We start from the raw sequence: 17,148 nt of genomic DNA, 5'->3' as shown, positions 1-17,148 counted from the left end.
AGTAGTAATGGATTGAAGGGTTATGGAGAATGAGTAGGAAAGTGGAGTGGAAGCCAAGAGAAGATCAGCCATGATGGTATTGAAAGGCAGAGTGGGGTCGAGAGTCTGAATTGCCCAGCCTAGCCCACCTGTGAGTTCAGGCCCACAGGAGTCCAGTGTACCTAACATGACAGGTTCGACCTGACAGGGGAGGCAGATTTATTTCCCCAAAAGGCATTAATGAATCAGATGGGTTTTTCCAGTAACAATGGCCTCATGAACACCACTAGATTTTTAATTCCAGATTGTTTGAAGTCAATTTCAATCTGCTGTGGTGGGATTTGAATCCGGGCCTCCAGAACATTACTCCGGATCTTTGGATTACTGGTCTGGTTACAATACCACTCTGCCACTAACCCTCCCAGAGTCCCCAAGTATAATACATCCGGAGTAATGGCAATGTTACGATTCCTGAAGAGACAAATAACTTTTAAAATTATATTTGAATTTCTAGTAACTGACTGGAATGGATCACACAACAAGATTACAAAGCGAAAAGCAACTTTGACTAAAGACTATCTTTTAGGCGTATGTACTCTAAATGACAGAAATGTTTCCTCCTGTGACTTTACGCAACCAACAATCCCACTCCATGGTTTAACTTTACTCTGTCCTTTAAGTGAACACTTCATCCTCTCATAACCTGTTCAAAGCTATTCTCCATTCCCAATGGCTTCCTTTTTTATTCCATTCCCAGCAGGGTAACGTCTAATCCCAGATCTGACTTTTGCTGTAAGGGTTCTACTGGACATTCCTCAGCTCTAACCAATATTAGCTGAATCTTCCAGCCTCCTTTAAATCCTCATTAACTCAATCTCTTCAATCTGAGCATGAGCTCCCACCAGCATTCTTTGTGATGAAAATTAAGGTCAGCATTTTCTCTGCTTCATGTGTCGGACTGGCTGCCTGCATTTTCCTGCTCTCCCACTCACATTCTTGCAGACTGATTTCTGTCTGTGAGGGTCAGTGATATGATAGGGAACCCTCTAACCTGATATTACAATGGGTTGTTATGGATTCTCAAACCCCATCTCCATGACAATGTGAATCACATGGCCCTTGTATCCAGGTAAAATGGTAATTAGCCATCCTCTAGACTCCCAACATAATTCTGCCTTGGGCAGTTTATCGCCAGTTTAAAGTATAACCATTTACAAAACCTGATATTCCTAACACCACCCTCTGAGACTTGGGGACGAATAGTCTTGCACAGTTAGCCTGCATTCTCTTGCCAATTTGCACATCTTGCATCTTCTGAGCAAGTCTCTTGACTTCAGCCTCTCTTGTCTCCAAAGCAAGCCACCCTGACAGAATTCAGAGCAGCTCACATGACCTCCTTCATTCCTTCACATTTATCTTTAATTAAAGACACAGTCCCAATATGGACCAACCTTCTAAACTTTGCATGTTAACATTCAGGAAAAAAATCCTCCAGTTTCTGGTGATATGGACAGCCCCATTTTACAAATCCTAAAATATTCAAGGGCATCAAGTTTCTATTTTTGCAAGAAGAGTATCAAGAATGTGGTTATACCCTCTCGCTGCACACAACTTGCACTCATTGCTGTAAGTAACTCCGTCAGTTCCACAGACTGGATCATATTCTTCGGTACATCTTCCAAGATCCTCGTTTGATGGACAGTTTGGCTGGAATATCAAACATAATCATTTGTGATGATTGATTATTTTGAAGCAGAATTGTTCATCAATGGACAGGAATAAAGGTTTTCCAGTGTTGATACTGAAATATAGACACTTGATAATTTCAGAGTGAAACATTGACTCTATCGCAGAATAGAGAGGGAGATACAGGCACTCTCAAATGGAAAATGAAAAACACGAATTGAGAATGAAACATGGCGGACGGGATTCTCCCTCCCCGAGCGGGTCAGAGAGTCCCCGGGGTGCTCCGCGAATCCCGCCCCGCCGCTCTCGACGACAGCTGCCGTATTCTCCAGCCCGCGAAAAAGCCCGCCGACGGGAACCGCGCAGTGCGCCTCGCAGAATGGCGAGAATCGGCGCAACGCGATGGACCCCGGGGCTGCTGCAAATCTGCGGCCTGGATTGGCCGAAGTCCCGCTGACGTGACCGCAGGCCACACCGGCGTAAATCAAAGTAGGTTTTAAATGGCGTCAACCAGTTGCGCTGGCTGATGCTGGCGAGCGAAGCGGTAGGGATCGGCGTGGGTAGCCGCCGGAGAGGAGACGGCATGGCCATGGCTGGGGAGGGGGTTGCGGATGCCGCTGGAGGATGCTCCCCTGGGCCGGGAGTGCGTGCCGGGGAACGAGGTTTGTTCCGGAGGTGGGGGAGTGGGGGGATTGGTGTTGGGGTGGTGAGGGGATCAGTAGTGCCAGGGATGGGAGTGCCGGAATGGGAGTGCCGGGATGAGAGTGTCGGGGATAGGAGTGCCAGGGAACGGGGGTGCCGGGGATGGGAGTGCCGGGGTGGGGATCGGGGGTGCGGGGGATCTGGGGTGCGGGGGATCGGGGGTGCCGGGGATTTGGGGTGCCGGGGATCGGGGTGCCGGGTTTCGGGGGTGCTGGCGATGGGAGTGCTGAGGAGAGGATCGGGGTTGCGGGGGATTGGGAGTGCCGGGGACTGGGGGTGCCGGGGATGGGAGTGCCGGGGATGGGAGTGCCGGGGAGTGGATCGGGGGTGCCGGGGATGGGAGTGCCGGGGAGGGGATCGGGGGTGCCGGGGATGGGAGTGCCGGGGATGGGATCGGGGGGTGCCGGGGATCGGGGATGCCGGGGATCGGGAGGGCCAGGATGGGAGTGCCGGGGAGTGGATCGGGGGTGCCGGGGATGGGAGTGCCGGGGAGGGGATCGGGGTGCCAGGGATGGGAGTGCCGGAGCAGGGATCGGGGGTGCTGGGGATCGGGGGTGCCGGGGATCGGGGGTGCCGGGGAGGGGATTGGGGGTGCCGGGGATGCTGGGGATCAGGAGTGTGGGGGATCGGGGGTGCCGTGGACCGGGTGTGCCGGGCATGAGAGTGTCGGGGAGGGGATTTGCGGTGCCGCGGAGGGGATTGGGGGTGGCGGGGTGGTGAGTGTCGGGGAGTGGATCGAGGGTGCCGGGGATGGGAGTGCCAGGGATCGGGGTTGTCGGGCCTCGGGGGTGCAGGTGAGTGGACCGCCGGGGAGGGGATCGGGGGTCCCAGGGGTGGGAGTGCTGGGGAGGGCATCGGGGGTGCCTGGGATCGGAGTGCCAGGCGTGGGGGGTGGTTTTGCCTGGCCAGGTGCCAGCTGGCAACAGTGGCGACCATGCAGCCCATGGCACCTGCCTGCGAAAAGGCGTATGGGCAATGATGGCATGTCGTCTACCCCCACCCCCTGCAGACCGTTATGTTTGGGGAAACCCAGCGATGTTTGCCGCCGTAGCGGGGGGCCGCTCTTCTACATGTTGCCCTATGGGAACTGGAGCAGGGACATGCAAGGGAGGTGGCGGAGGCTGTCGCAGAGGAGCGTGCCTCAGAGGGGAAGGTGGCAGCTGCCCAAGCTGGAGAGCTGCCCGCCCGACAGGACGAGGAGGAAGAGGAGGAGGAGGAGGTGGTGGTGGTGCCAAGGTGACGGATGCGCCCGATGAGGCCCCGTGTGTACCGGCACAGCTCGTCGCACCAGGGCCTCACGGACTGGGCATGCAGGAGAAGACTCAGGATGAGCTGGGAAACCGTCGCCCGTATCTGCCACCTGATGGCACACCTGGCACCATGTGGGACTAAGGGAGGACACCCTCTACCTGTGGACGTCAAGGTGACGGTATACCCTGAACTTCTATGCGACGGGGTAATTCCAGTCACCGAGTGGGGACTTGTCCGGTATCTCCCAGGCATCGGTGCACCGGGGCATCCGTGCAGTGACGGACGCCCTGTATGCCATCGCGGACCGCTACATCCAGTTCCTTGTGGGCCGTGCCCACCAGGATGCCCGGGCAGCGGGCTTTGCTGTCGTGGCCAGGATCCCCATGGACCAGGCGGCGATTGATGGGGTGCACATCGCCATGCGGCCATCAGCGGATAACAGGGCCGTATTCATGAACAGGAAGGGGGCCTACTCCATGAACATTCAGGTGGTCTGTGGCTATCGCATGAAGATCCTGCACGTCTGTGCCCGGTACCCGGGCAGTGTGAACGACTCGTTCATATTGGCCCAATCATTCTTCCCCGCCATGTTCGAGGGACCCCCCCCTCCCCCCCCCCCCCCCCCAGCTGAGGGGCTGGTTGCTGGGCGACAAGGGTTACCCGTTGCGGTCGTGGCTGATGACGCCTATACGGAGGCCACAGACTGACGCAGAGACCCGCCCATGCAGCGAGCAGGGGTGTGGTCGAGAGATGCTTTGGGCTGCTAAAAATACGCTTCCGGTGCCTGGACCGCTCTGGAGGCATCGGACAGAGCACACAGGCAGCTTCTGAAGGTGTGAAAGTGATTTTAATGACAAACAGTTCATACACCTGCCCTAGCCGCTATAACTAATCTGTGCCCTGCACTCCTGCCAACTTACTCAGTGTCTAATTCTTTTGGCCTTTCGGGCCCTATGACTACGTCTAGGTGGTTCCCCAGACAGTACAGGTGAACTGGAGGTTGACTGCTGTGATTCCTGCCCTGTGACTAGGGTCCCCTTTGGTGGCCGTTTCCTGGGGCGGCCCGGCCTGGATGGGCCAGTCTGCGCCTCGGGCGAGTGGGATGGCGAGCTGCCAGCCTGTCCTGCCCATTGCCCACCAGATGCACCTGGAATGGAAGGGAGGGAGACCGAGGTGTTGCGGTGTTCCGGGACCTCCGCTGCAGGGGGAGCCCGAACGGGCCCCAGAATCCACTCCTCCCTCGGGTTGCCCATTGGCCCCCGGGCCTCTCCATGGGTCGGAGATGCGAACGGATCCAGCAGCCGACGCATCCTCGGCACCTTGCGCAGCCAGTCCCGGAGGCCCGCGCTGGTATCGACCAGGGTCTGCAAGTTTGCAGCCATGGAGCTCAGGGAGTTGGCCATCCCTGTCTGTGTCTGGGCGACGCCGGGCAGCACCTGGGCAATGGCGCCGATGCCCTCAGTGATGGCCTGCAGAGACTGGGCCACGGCGTTGAGTGCCGCTGCGATCTGCCGCTGGCTCTGACTCATGGCTTCCTGTGAGAGGGCAGCCATGTCCCGGGCCATGGACACCGCATGCACGGAAAGCCCCAGGCCTTGCATACTGCTCCCCATGTCTGACACTGTCACCCCCATTGCCTCCACCACGGATGCCCCCCGTGTGGTTTCGGCCTGGGTGGCACGCATGACCGATACCACTCCCTGGTCCTGCAGGTGGGTGGACTCCTCCACCTGCGTCTGCAGCTGCTGCAAGCCGGCCGTCACCCCCTTCGATCGTCCCTGGGTCCGTGACTGCATCGGGTCTTTGGGTGGGTGTGGCAACTCCAGGAACCCGGGACCTGTCTGAGCGGCAGCTGGTTGCTGGGGCTGGGCTGCCCTCCGACCGTCCGGCCCCTCGGCTGCTCCTACCCCCACCTGCTGTACCGGGACGGCTGTGTTGTGCGCACCAGTTAGTGTACCAGAAGCCTCATCGCTAAAGTGCCCAACCGAGGTGAGTGTCTCTGCGATGGTGGAGGGAGATATCGGTGGTGTCATGTCGAGGTCCTCATCGGAATCGAAGTCCAGGTCCCCTGGGGTGGTGTTTCCTGTCCGTCCGTCCCCTGTCTTTGAGTGTCCTGGGTGGGTGTGTCCTGTGTGTCAGTGTCCTGGGTGCGTGTGTCCTGTGTGTCGGTGTCCTGGGTGGGTGTGTCCTGTGTGTCAGTGTCCTGGGTGGGTGTGTCCTGTGTGTCGGTGTCCTGGGTGGGTGTGTCCTGTGTCTCGGTGTCCTGGGTGGGTGTGTCCTGTGTGTCAGTGTCCTGGGTGGGTGTGTCCTGTGTGTCAGTGTCCTGGGTGGGTGTGTCCTGTGTGTCAGTGTCCTGGGTGGGTGTGTCCTGTGTACCAGTGTCCTGGGTGTGTGTGTCCTGTGTGTCAGTGTCCTGGGTGGGTGTGTCCTGTGTGTCAGTGTCCTGGGTGGGTGTGTCCTGTGTGTCAGTGTCCTGGGTGGGTGTGTCCTGTGTGTCAGTGTCCTGGGTGGGTGTGTCCTGTGTGTCAGTGTCCTGGGTGGGTGTGTCCTGTGTACCAGTGTCCTGGGTGGGTGTGTCCTGTGTGTCAGTGTCCTGGGTGGGTGTGTCCTGTGTACCAGTGTCCTGGGTGGGTGTGTCCTGTGTGTCAGTGTCCTGGGTGGGTGTGTCCTATGTGTCAGTGTCCTGGGTGGGTGTGTCCTGTGTGTCAGTGTCCTGGGTGGGTGTGTCCTGTGTGTCAGTGTCCTGGGTGGGTGTGTCCTGTGTGTCAGTGTCCTGGGTGGGTGTGTCCTGTGTGTCAGTGTCCTGGGTGGGTGTGTCCTGTGTGTCAGTGTCCTGGGTGGGTGTGTCCTGTGTGTCAGTGTCCTGGGTGGGTGTGTCCTGTGTGTCAGTGTCCTGGGTGGGTGTGTCCTGTGTGTCAGTGTCCTGGGTGGGTGTGTCCTGTGTGTCAGTGTCCTGGGTGGGTGTGCCCTGTGTGTCAGTGTCCTGGGTGGGTGTGTCCTGTGTGTCAGTGTCCTGGGTGGGTGTGTCCTGTGTGTCAGTGTCCTGGGTGGGTGTGTCCTGTGTGTCAGTGTCCTGGGTGGGTGTGTCCTTTGTGTCAGTGTCCTGGGTGGGTGTGTCCTGTGTGTCAGTGTCCTGGGTGTGCGTGCCCTGTGTGTCAGTGTCCTGGGTGGGTGTGTCCTGTGTGTCAGTGTCCTGGGTGGGTGTGTCCTGTGTGTCAGTGTCCTGGGTGGGTGTGCCCTGTGTGTCAGTGTCCTGGGATGGGGGCCTTTTGGTGTGGCTGCCGTCCTCATCGCTGGATGTTGCCCTATGGCGTCGCCGCACTGGCACTAGATGGGGGCGGCTTACGCCTGATGATCCAGGTGTATCCCTGGCTCGTGGGTGCCACGGCATTGGGTGGGGGCACCGTATGCCTGATGGCCCAGTGAGTCCCTGACTCGTTGGTGCCACGGCACTGGGTGGGGGCGTTGTATGCTGGGCAGCCCGGGTCGTTCCGTGTCTTGTGGGCGCCCTGGCACCTCCTGGGGGAGATTGACATCCACAGGGACGGGTGGGTTGGCGTTTGATCCTGCAATACACAATACAGCATGCATGGTTAGATACGCAGATGGGAAGGAAGGGGGGTGGGTGGGATGGGGTGGGGGGATGGGGGGAAGGGGAGAAAGGGGATGGTCAGTTGGGGGGATGGGGGAAGGAGGATGGGGAAGGTGGATGGGGCAAGGGGAAGGGGGTATGGGGGGAAGGGAGATGGGGGAAGGGGGTATGGGGGTAGGAGAGTTGGGGGGAAGGGGGTCAGGCAGTGGGAGATCTCACTTGGTGCTGCGCCCCCGACCTCTGCTTCCGAAACCTCCAGGTCCTCGGGTCGGCCTGCAAGGTCCAAGGCCCTCTGTCCATGAATGGTCGCAATTCATGTTGACGCCCTCCGGTCCTCCGGAGGGAGGTGGCAGGGATAATGGGAAACAGTGTTAGGCAGACATACACATGCGGACCAGAGGTTGTGTGCATGATGACTTAGGTTCACAGCCCGTCCTGTCACTGCAGCCTGCATGGGTGGGGGCAGCCATGTCGGTTCCAGCTAGGGCTGTGCCGCACATCCTGGGGGAGGGGGGGGTGCAGGAATGGAGGGGGGGGGTTGTACTCACCAGGGCTGTCCAGACGAGGTCATTGGCCTTCTTGGCTGCCTGTCCTGGCTGTTACGGCCACGGCGCTGACGGCCTCTGCCACCTCCCTCTACAGGCGCTGGCTGACGTTTGGTGCAACCCTGCGACCGTGTCCAGAGTACAGGGCCTCCCTCCTCTGCTCCACTGTGTCCAGGAGCACCTCGATGACCCGATACTGGAACCTCGGCGCTGCGTGGTGGGCGGCTATTATGCTGTCTCTGCGGCGGTGGTGTCTTTTCTGGAGCGATGGTGTGCGCGTCTGTGACCCTGTTCCTGGCTCATGCCATCGCGATTGGCGTCACGCCAGTGCTAGTCCCTTCCGGGACGGAGGATTCCACAACTTCCGGGCAGCCGGATGACGGAGTGGTTCGCGCCGTTGTTGACGCCGGCATCGGGTCATCACGCCGATTTCGGAGAATCTCGTGCAAAATAGAGAGTGAAGCACAGGAAATCTGGAATGGAGAGTGAAACACAGACACTCGGGAATGGAGAGAGAAACACAGACACTCGGGAATGGAGGGAGAAACACAGACACTCGGGAACGGAGAGTGAAACACAGACACTCGGGAATGGAGAGTGAAGCACAGACACTCGGGAATGGAGGGAGAAACACAGACACTCGGGAGCGGAGAGTGAAACACAGACACTCGGGAATGGAGAGTGAGTCACAGACACTCGGGAATGGAGAGAGAAACACAGACACTCGGGAACGGAGAGTGAAACACAGACACTCGGGAATGAAGAGTGAAGCACAGACACTCGGGAATGGAGAGAGAAACACAGACACTCGGGAATGGAGAGAGAAACACAGACACCCGGGAATGGAGAGAGAAACACAGACACTAGGGAATGGAGAGAGAAACACAGATTTGGGAATGGAGAGTGAAACACAGACACTTGGGAATGGAGAGAGAAACACAGACACTCGGGAATGGAGAGAGAAACACAGATTTGGGAATGGAGAGTGAAACACAGACACCCGGGAATGGAGAGAGAAACACAGATTTGGGAATGGAGAGTGAAACACAGACACTCGGGAACGGAGAGAGAAACACAGACACTCGGGAATGGAGAGAGAAACACAGATTTGGGAATGGAGAGTGAAACACAGACACCCGGGAATGGAGAGAGAAACACAGTTTTGGGAATGGAGAGTGAAACACAGACACTCGGGAATGGAGAGAGAAACACAGATTTGGGAATGGAGAGTGAAACACAGGCATTCCGGAATGGAGAGAGAAACACAGACACTCGGGAACGGAGAGTGAAACACAGACACTCGTGAATGGAGAGAGAAACACAGACATTCTGGAATGGAGACAGAAACACAGACACTCTGGAATGGAGAGAGAAACACAGACACCCTGGAATGGAGAGTGAAACACAGACACTGGGGAATGGAGAGTGAAACACAGACACTCTAGAATGGAGAGTGAAACACAGACACTCTAGAATGGAGAGTGAAACACAGACGCTGGGGAATGGAGAGTGAAACACAGACACTGGGGAATGGAGAGAGAAACGCAGACACTCGGGAATGGAGAGTAAAACACAGATACTCTAGAACGGAGAGAGGAACACAGACACTCGGGAACGGAGAGTGAAACACAGACACTCGAGAATGGAGAGAGAAGCACAAACACTCGGGAATGGAGAGTGAAACACAGACACTCCGGAATGGAGAGAGAAACACAGACACTCGGGAACGGAGAGTGAAACACAGACACTCGGTAATGGAGAGAGAAGCACAAACAGTCGGGAATGGAGAGTGAAACATAGACACTCCGGAATGGAGAGAGAAACACGGACACACTAGAAACAAGAGTGAAACATAGACACTCTGGAATGGAGAGAGAAACACAGACACCCTGGAATGGAGAGTGAAACACAGACACTGGGGAATGGAGAGTGAAACACAGACACTCTAGAATGGAGAGTGAAACACAGACACTCTAGAATGGAGAGTGAAACACAGACGCTGGGGAATGGAGAGTGAAACACAGACACTGGGGAATGGAGAGAGAAACACAGACACTCGGGAATGGAGAGTAAAACACAGATACTCTAGAACGGAGAGAGGAACACAGACACTCGGGAACGGAGAGTGAAACACAGACACTCGAGAATGGAGAGAGAAGCACAAACACTCGGGAATGGAGAGTGAAACACAGACACTCCGGAATGGAGAGAGAAACACAGCCACTCGGGAACGGAGAGTGAAACACAGACACTCGGTAATGGAGAGAGAAGCACAAACAGTCGGGAATGGAGAGTGAAACATAGACACTCCGGAATGGAGAGAGAAACACGGACACACTAGAATCAAGAGTGAAACATAGACACTCTAGAATGGAGAGAGAAACAAAGACACTCGGGAATGGAGAGAGAAACACAGACACTCGGGAATGGAGAGAGAACCACAGACACTCTGGAATGGAGAGAGAAACACGGACACACTAGAATCAAGAGTGAAACATAGACACTCTAGAATGGAGAGAGAAACAAAGACACTCGGGAATGGAGAGAGAAACACAGACACTCGGAAATGGAGAGAGAACCACAGACACTCTGGAATGGAGAGAGAAACACAGACACTCTGGAATGGAGAGTGGAACACAGACACTCGGGAAAGGAGGGTGAAACATAGACACACGGGAATGGAGAGAGAAACACAGACACCCGGGAATGGAGAGAGAAACACAGACAATCGGGAATGGAGAGAGAAACACAGATTTGGGAATGGAGAGTGAAACACAGACACTCGGGAATGGAGAGAGAAACACAGACACTCGGGAATGGAGAGAGAAACACAGATTTGGGAATGGAGAGAGAAACACAGACACTCCAGAATGGAGAGTGAAACACAGACACTCGGGAATGGCGAGAGAAACACAGATTTGGGAATGGAGAATGAAACACAGACATTCGGGAATGGAGAGAGAAACACAGATTTGGGAATGGAGAGTGAAACACAGACATTCGGGAATAGAGAGAGAAACACAGATTTGGGAATGGAGAATGAAACACAGACATTCGGGAATAGAGAGAGAAACACAGATTTGGGAATGGAGAATGAAACACAGACATTCGGGAATGGAGAGAGAAACACAGATTTGGGAATGGAGAATGAAACACAGACATTCGGGAATAGAGAGAGAAACACAGATTTGGGAATGGAGAGTGAAACACAGACATTCGGGAATAGAGAGAGAAACACAGATTTGGGAATGGAGAGTGAAACACAGACATTCGGGAATAGAGAGAGAAACACAGATTTGGGAATGGAGAATGAAACACAGACATTCGGGAATGGAGAGAGAAACACAGATTTGGGAATGGAGAGAGAAACACAGACACTCTGGAATGGAGAGTGAAACACAGACACTCGGGAATGGAGAGAGAAACACAGATTTGGGAATGGAGAATGAAACACAGACATTCGGGAATGGAGAGAGAAACACAGATTTGGGAATGGAGAGTGAAACACAGACATTCGGGAATAGAGAGACAAGCACAAAGACTCGGGAATGGAGAGTGAAACACAGACACTCCGGAATGGAGAGAGAAACACAGACACTCGGGAACGGAGAGTGAAACACAGACACTCGGGAATGGAGAGATAAACGCAGACACTCAGGGATGGAGAGGGAAACACAGACACTCTGGAATGGAGAAACACAGACACCCTGGAATGGAGCATGAAACACAGACACTGGGGAATGGAGAGTGAAACACAGACACTCTAGAATGGAGAGAGAAACACAGATACTCGGAAATGGAGAGAGAAACACAGACACCCTGGAATGGAGAGTGAAACACAGGCACTCCGGAATGGAGAGAGAAACACAGACACTCGGGAACGGAGTGTGAAACACAGACACTCGGGAATGGAGAGTGAAACACAGACACTGGGGAATTGAGAGTGATACACAGACACTCGGGAATGGAGAGAGGAACACAGACACTCGGGAATGGGGAGAGAAACACAGGCACTCGGGAATGGAGAGAGAAATAAAGATACTCGTGAATGGAGAGTCAAACACAGACACTCTGGAATGGAGAGTGAAACACAGACACTCTGGAATGGAGAGTGAAACACTGACACGCGAGAATGGAGAGTGAAACACAGACACTGGGGAATTGAGAGTGATACACAGACACTCGGGAATGGAGAGAGAAACACAGACACTCGGGAATGGAGAGAGGAACACAGACACTCGGGAATGGAGAGTGAAACACAGACACTGGGGAATTGAGAGTGATACACAGACACTCGGGAATGGAGAGTGAAACACAGACACTCGGGAATGGAGAGAGAAACACAGACACTCGGGAATGGAGAGAGGAACACAGACACTCGGGAATGGAGAGTGAAACACAGACACTCGGGAATGGAGAGAGGAACACAGACACTCGGGAATGGGGAGAGAAACACAGACACTCGGAAATGGAGAGTGAAACACAGACACTCGGGAATGGAGAGTGAAACACAGACACTCTGGAATGGAGAGTGAAATACAGCCACTCGGAAATGGAGAGAGAAACACAGACACTCGGGAATGGAGAGTGAAACACAGACACTCGGGAATGGAGAGTGAAACACAGACGCTCGGGAATGGAGAGTGAATCACAGACACTCGGGAACGGAGAGTGAAACACAGACACTCGGGAATGGAGAGTGAAACACAGACACTCTGGAATGCAGAGTGAAACACAGACACTCGGGAATACAGAGTGAATCACAGACACTCTGGAATGGAGAGTGAAACACTGACACGCTAGAATGGAGAGTGAAACACAGACACTCGGAAATGGAGAGTGAAACACAGACACTCAGGAATGGACAGAGAAACACAGACACTCTGGAATGGAGAGTGAAACACAGACACTCGGGAATGGAGAGAGAAACACAGACACTCTGGAATGGACAGAGAAACACAGACATTCCAGAATGGAGAGTGAAACGCAGACACTCTGGAGTGGAGAGTGAATCACAGACGCTCGGGAAAGGAGAGAGAAACACAGACACTCGGGAATGTAGAGTGAAATACAGACACTCTGGAATACAGTGTGAAACACAGACACTCTGGAATGGAGAGAGAAAAACAGACACTCTGGAATGGAGAGAGAAACAGAGACACTCTGGAATGGAGAGAGAAACACAGACACTCTGGAATGGAGAGTGAAATACAGACACTCTGGAATACAGTGTGAAACACAGACACTCTGGAATGGAGAGAGAAAAACAGACACTCTGGAATGGAGAGAGAAACAGAGACACTCTAGAATGGAGAGAAAGACACAGAAACCATGGAATAGAGAGGGCAACAGGGACACTCGAAAATGGAGAGTGAAAGGCAGACACACTGGAATGGAGAATGAAACACAGACACTCTGGAATGGAGAGTGAAACACAGACGCTGGGGAATGGAGAGTGAAACACAGACACTGGGGAATGGAGAGAGAAACGCAGACACTCTGGAATGGAGAGTGTAACACAGACACTCTGGAATGGAGAGAGAAACACAGACACTCTGGAGTGGAGAGTGAATCACAGACGCTCGGGAAAGGAGAGAGAAACACAGACACTCTGGAATGGAGAGTGAAATACAGACACTCTGGAATACAGTGTGAAACACAGACACTCTGGAATGGAGAGAGAAAAACAGACACTCTGGAATGGAGAGAGAAACAGAGACACTCTAGAATGGAGAGAAAGACACAGAAACCATGGAATGGAGAGGGCAACAGGGACACTCGAAAATGGAGAGTGAAAGGCAGACACACTGGAATGGAGAATGAAACACAGACACTCTGGAATGGAGAGTGAATCACAGACGCTCGGGAAATGGGAGAGAAACACAGACACTCTGGAATGGACAGAGAAACACAGACATTCCACAATGGAGAGTGAAACGCAGACACTCTGGAGTGGAGAGTGAATCACAGACGCTCGGGAAAGGAGAGAGAAACACAGACACTCTGGAATGGAGAGAGAAACACAGACACTCTGGAATGGAGAGTGAAATACAAACACTCTGGAATACAGTGTGAAACACAGACACTCGAAAATGGAGAGTGAAACACTGACACTCGGGAATGGAGAGTGAAACACAGACACTCGGGAATGGAGGGTGAAACACAGACACTCAAGAATGGAGAGTGAAACACAGACGCTCGGGAAAGGAGAGAGAAACACAGACACTCTGGAATGGAGGGTGAAACACAGACGCTCGGGAAAGGAGAGAGAAACACAGACACTCTGGAATGGAGAGTGAAACACAGACGCCCTGGAAAGGAGAGTGAAACACAGACACTCTAGAATGGAGAGTGAAACACAGACGCTGGGGAATGGAGAGTGAAACACAGACACTGGGGAATGGAGAGAGAAACACAGACACTCGGGAATGGAGAGTAAAACACAGATACTCTAGAACGGAGAGAGGAACACAGACACTCGGGAACGGAGAGTGAAACACAGACACTCGAGAATGGAGAGAGAAGCACAAACACTCGGGAATGGAGAGTGAAACACAGACACTCCGGAATGGAGAGAGAAACACAGCCACTCGGGAACGGAGAGTGAAACACAGACACTCGGTAATGGAGAGAGAAGCACAAACAGTCGGGAATGGAGAGTGAAACATAGACACTCCGGAATGGAGAGAGAAACACGGACACACTAGAATCAAGAGTGAAACATAGACACTCTAGAATGGAGAGAGAAACAAAGACACTCGGGAATGGAGAGAGAAACACAGACACTCGGGAATGGAGAGAGAACCACAGACACTCTGGAATGGAGAGAGAAACACGGACACACTAGAATCAAGAGTGAAACATAGACACTCTAGAATGGAGAGAGAAACAAAGACACTCGGGAATGGAGAGAGAAACACAGACACTCGGAAATGGAGAGAGAACCACAGACACTCTGGAATGGAGAGAGAAACACAGACACTCTGGAATGGAGAGTGGAACACAGACACTCGGGAAAGGAGGGTGAAACATAGACACACGGGAATGGAGAGAGAAACACAGACACCCGGGAATGGAGAGAGAAACACAGACAATCGGGAATGGAGAGAGAAACACAGATTTGGGAATGGAGAGTGAAACACAGACACTCGGGAATGGAGAGAGAAACACAGACACTCGGGAATGGAGAGAGAAACACAGATTTGGGAATGGAGAGAGAAACACAGACACTCCAGAATGGAGAGTGAAACACAGACACTCGGGAATGGCGAGAGAAACACAGATTTGGGAATGGAGAATGAAACACAGACATTCGGGAATGGAGAGAGAAACACAGATTTGGGAATGGAGAGTGAAACACAGACATTCGGGAATAGAGAGAGAAACACAGATTTGGGAATGGAGAATGAAACACAGACATTCGGGAATAGAGAGAGAAACACAGATTTGGGAATGGAGAATGAAACACAGACATTCGGGAATGGAGAGAGAAACACAGATTTGGGAATGGAGAATGAAACACAGACATTCGGGAATAGAGAGAGAAACACAGATTTGGGAATGGAGAGTGAAACACAGACATTCGGGAATAGAGAGAGAAACACAGATTTGGGAATGGAGAGTGAAACACAGACATTCGGGAATAGAGAGAGAAACACAGATTTGGGAATGGAGAATGAAACACAGACATTCGGGAATGGAGAGAGAAACACAGATTTGGGAATGGAGAGAGAAACACAGACACTCTGGAATGGAGAGTGAAACACAGACACTCGGGAATGGAGAGAGAAACACAGATTTGGGAATGGAGAATGAAACACAGACATTCGGGAATGGAGAGAGAAACACAGATTTGGGAATGGAGAGTGAAACACAGACATTCGGGAATAGAGAGACAAGCACAAAGACTCGGGAATGGAGAGTGAAACACAGACACTCCGGAATGGAGAGAGAAACACAGACACTCGGGAACGGAGAGTGAAACACAGACACTCGGGAATGGAGAGATAAACGCAGACACTCAGGGATGGAGAGGGAAACACAGACACTCTGGAATGGAGAAACACAGACACCCTGGAATGGAGCATGAAACACAGACACTGGGGAATGGAGAGTGAAACACAGACACTCTAGAATGGAGAGAGAAACACAGATACTCGGAAATGGAGAGAGAAACACAGACACCCTGGAATGGAGAGTGAAACACAGGCACTCCGGAATGGAGAGAGAAACACAGACACTCGGGAACGGAGTGTGAAACACAGACACTCGGGAATGGAGAGTGAAACACAGACACTGGGGAATTGAGAGTGATACACAGACACTCGGGAATGGAGAGAGGAACACAGACACTCGGGAATGGGGAGAGAAACACAGGCACTCGGGAATGGAGAGAGAAATAAAGATACTCGGGAATGGAGAGTGAAATACAGCCACTCGGAAATGGAGAGAGGAACACAGACACTCGGGAATGGGGAGAGAAACACAGACACTGGGGAATGGAGAGAGAAACAAAGACACTCGGGAATGGAGAGAGAAACACAGACACTCGGCAATGGAGAGTCAAACACAGACACTCTGGAATGGAGAGTGAAACACAGACACTCTGGAATGGAGAGTGAAACACTGACACGCGAGAATGGAGAGTGAAACACAGACACTCGGCAATGGAGAGTCAAACACAGACACTCTGGAATGGAGAGTGAAACACAGACACTCTGGAATGGAGAGTGAAACACTGACACGCGAGAATGGAGAGTGAAACACAGACACTCTGGAATGCAGAGTGAAACACAGACACTCTGGAATACAGAGTGAATCACAGACACTCTGGAATGGAGAGTGAAACACAGACACGCTAGAATGGAGAGTAAAACACAGACACTCGGGAATGGAGAGTGAAACACTGACACGCTAGAATGGAGAGTGAAACACAGACACTCGGAAATGGAGAGTGAAACACAGACACTCTGGAATGCAGAGTGAAACACAGACACTCGGGAATGGAGAGAGAAACACAGACACTCTGGAATGGACAGAGAAACACAGACATTCCAGAATGGAGAGTGAAACGCAGACACTCTGGAGTGGAGAGTGAATCACAGACGCTCGGGAAAGGAGAGAGAAACACAGACACTCTGGAATGGAGAGTGAAATACAGACACTCTGGAATACAGTGTGAAACACAGACACTCTGGAATGGAGAGAGAAAAACAGACACTCTGGAATGGAGAGAGAAACAGAGACACTCTAGAATGGAGAGAAAGACACAGAAACCATGGAATGGAGAGGGCAACAGGGACACTCGAAAATGGAGAGTGAAAGGCAGACACACTGGAATGGAGAATGAAACACAGACACTCTGGAATGGAGAGTGAAACACAGACGCTGGGG

General features: G+C 52.9%; 1 protein-coding gene across 1 annotated transcript in view; it reads right to left on the bottom strand.

Moving 5' to 3' along the window:
• The window catches only part of LOC140430067 (PI-actitoxin-Avd5a-like), a 201,495-nt gene that overhangs the window by 12,858 nt on the left and 171,489 nt on the right, over positions 1 to 17,148 (bottom strand). The window contains exon 3 of the mRNA XM_072517606.1: positions 1,574 to 1,686. Within this exon, the coding sequence (XP_072373707.1) occupies positions 1,574 to 1,686 (113 nt within the window). The remainder of the gene's footprint in view (positions 1 to 1,573; positions 1,687 to 17,148) is intronic.

The sequence above is a fragment of the Scyliorhinus torazame genome, chromosome 9, assembly GCF_047496885.1.
Source record: "Scyliorhinus torazame isolate Kashiwa2021f chromosome 9, sScyTor2.1, whole genome shotgun sequence".
In the NCBI taxonomy this organism is placed as follows: domain Eukaryota; kingdom Metazoa; phylum Chordata; class Chondrichthyes; order Carcharhiniformes; family Scyliorhinidae; genus Scyliorhinus; species Scyliorhinus torazame.
The sequence above is the reverse complement of the archived record's forward strand: the minus strand, read 5'-3'. Positions and strand labels throughout refer to the sequence as shown.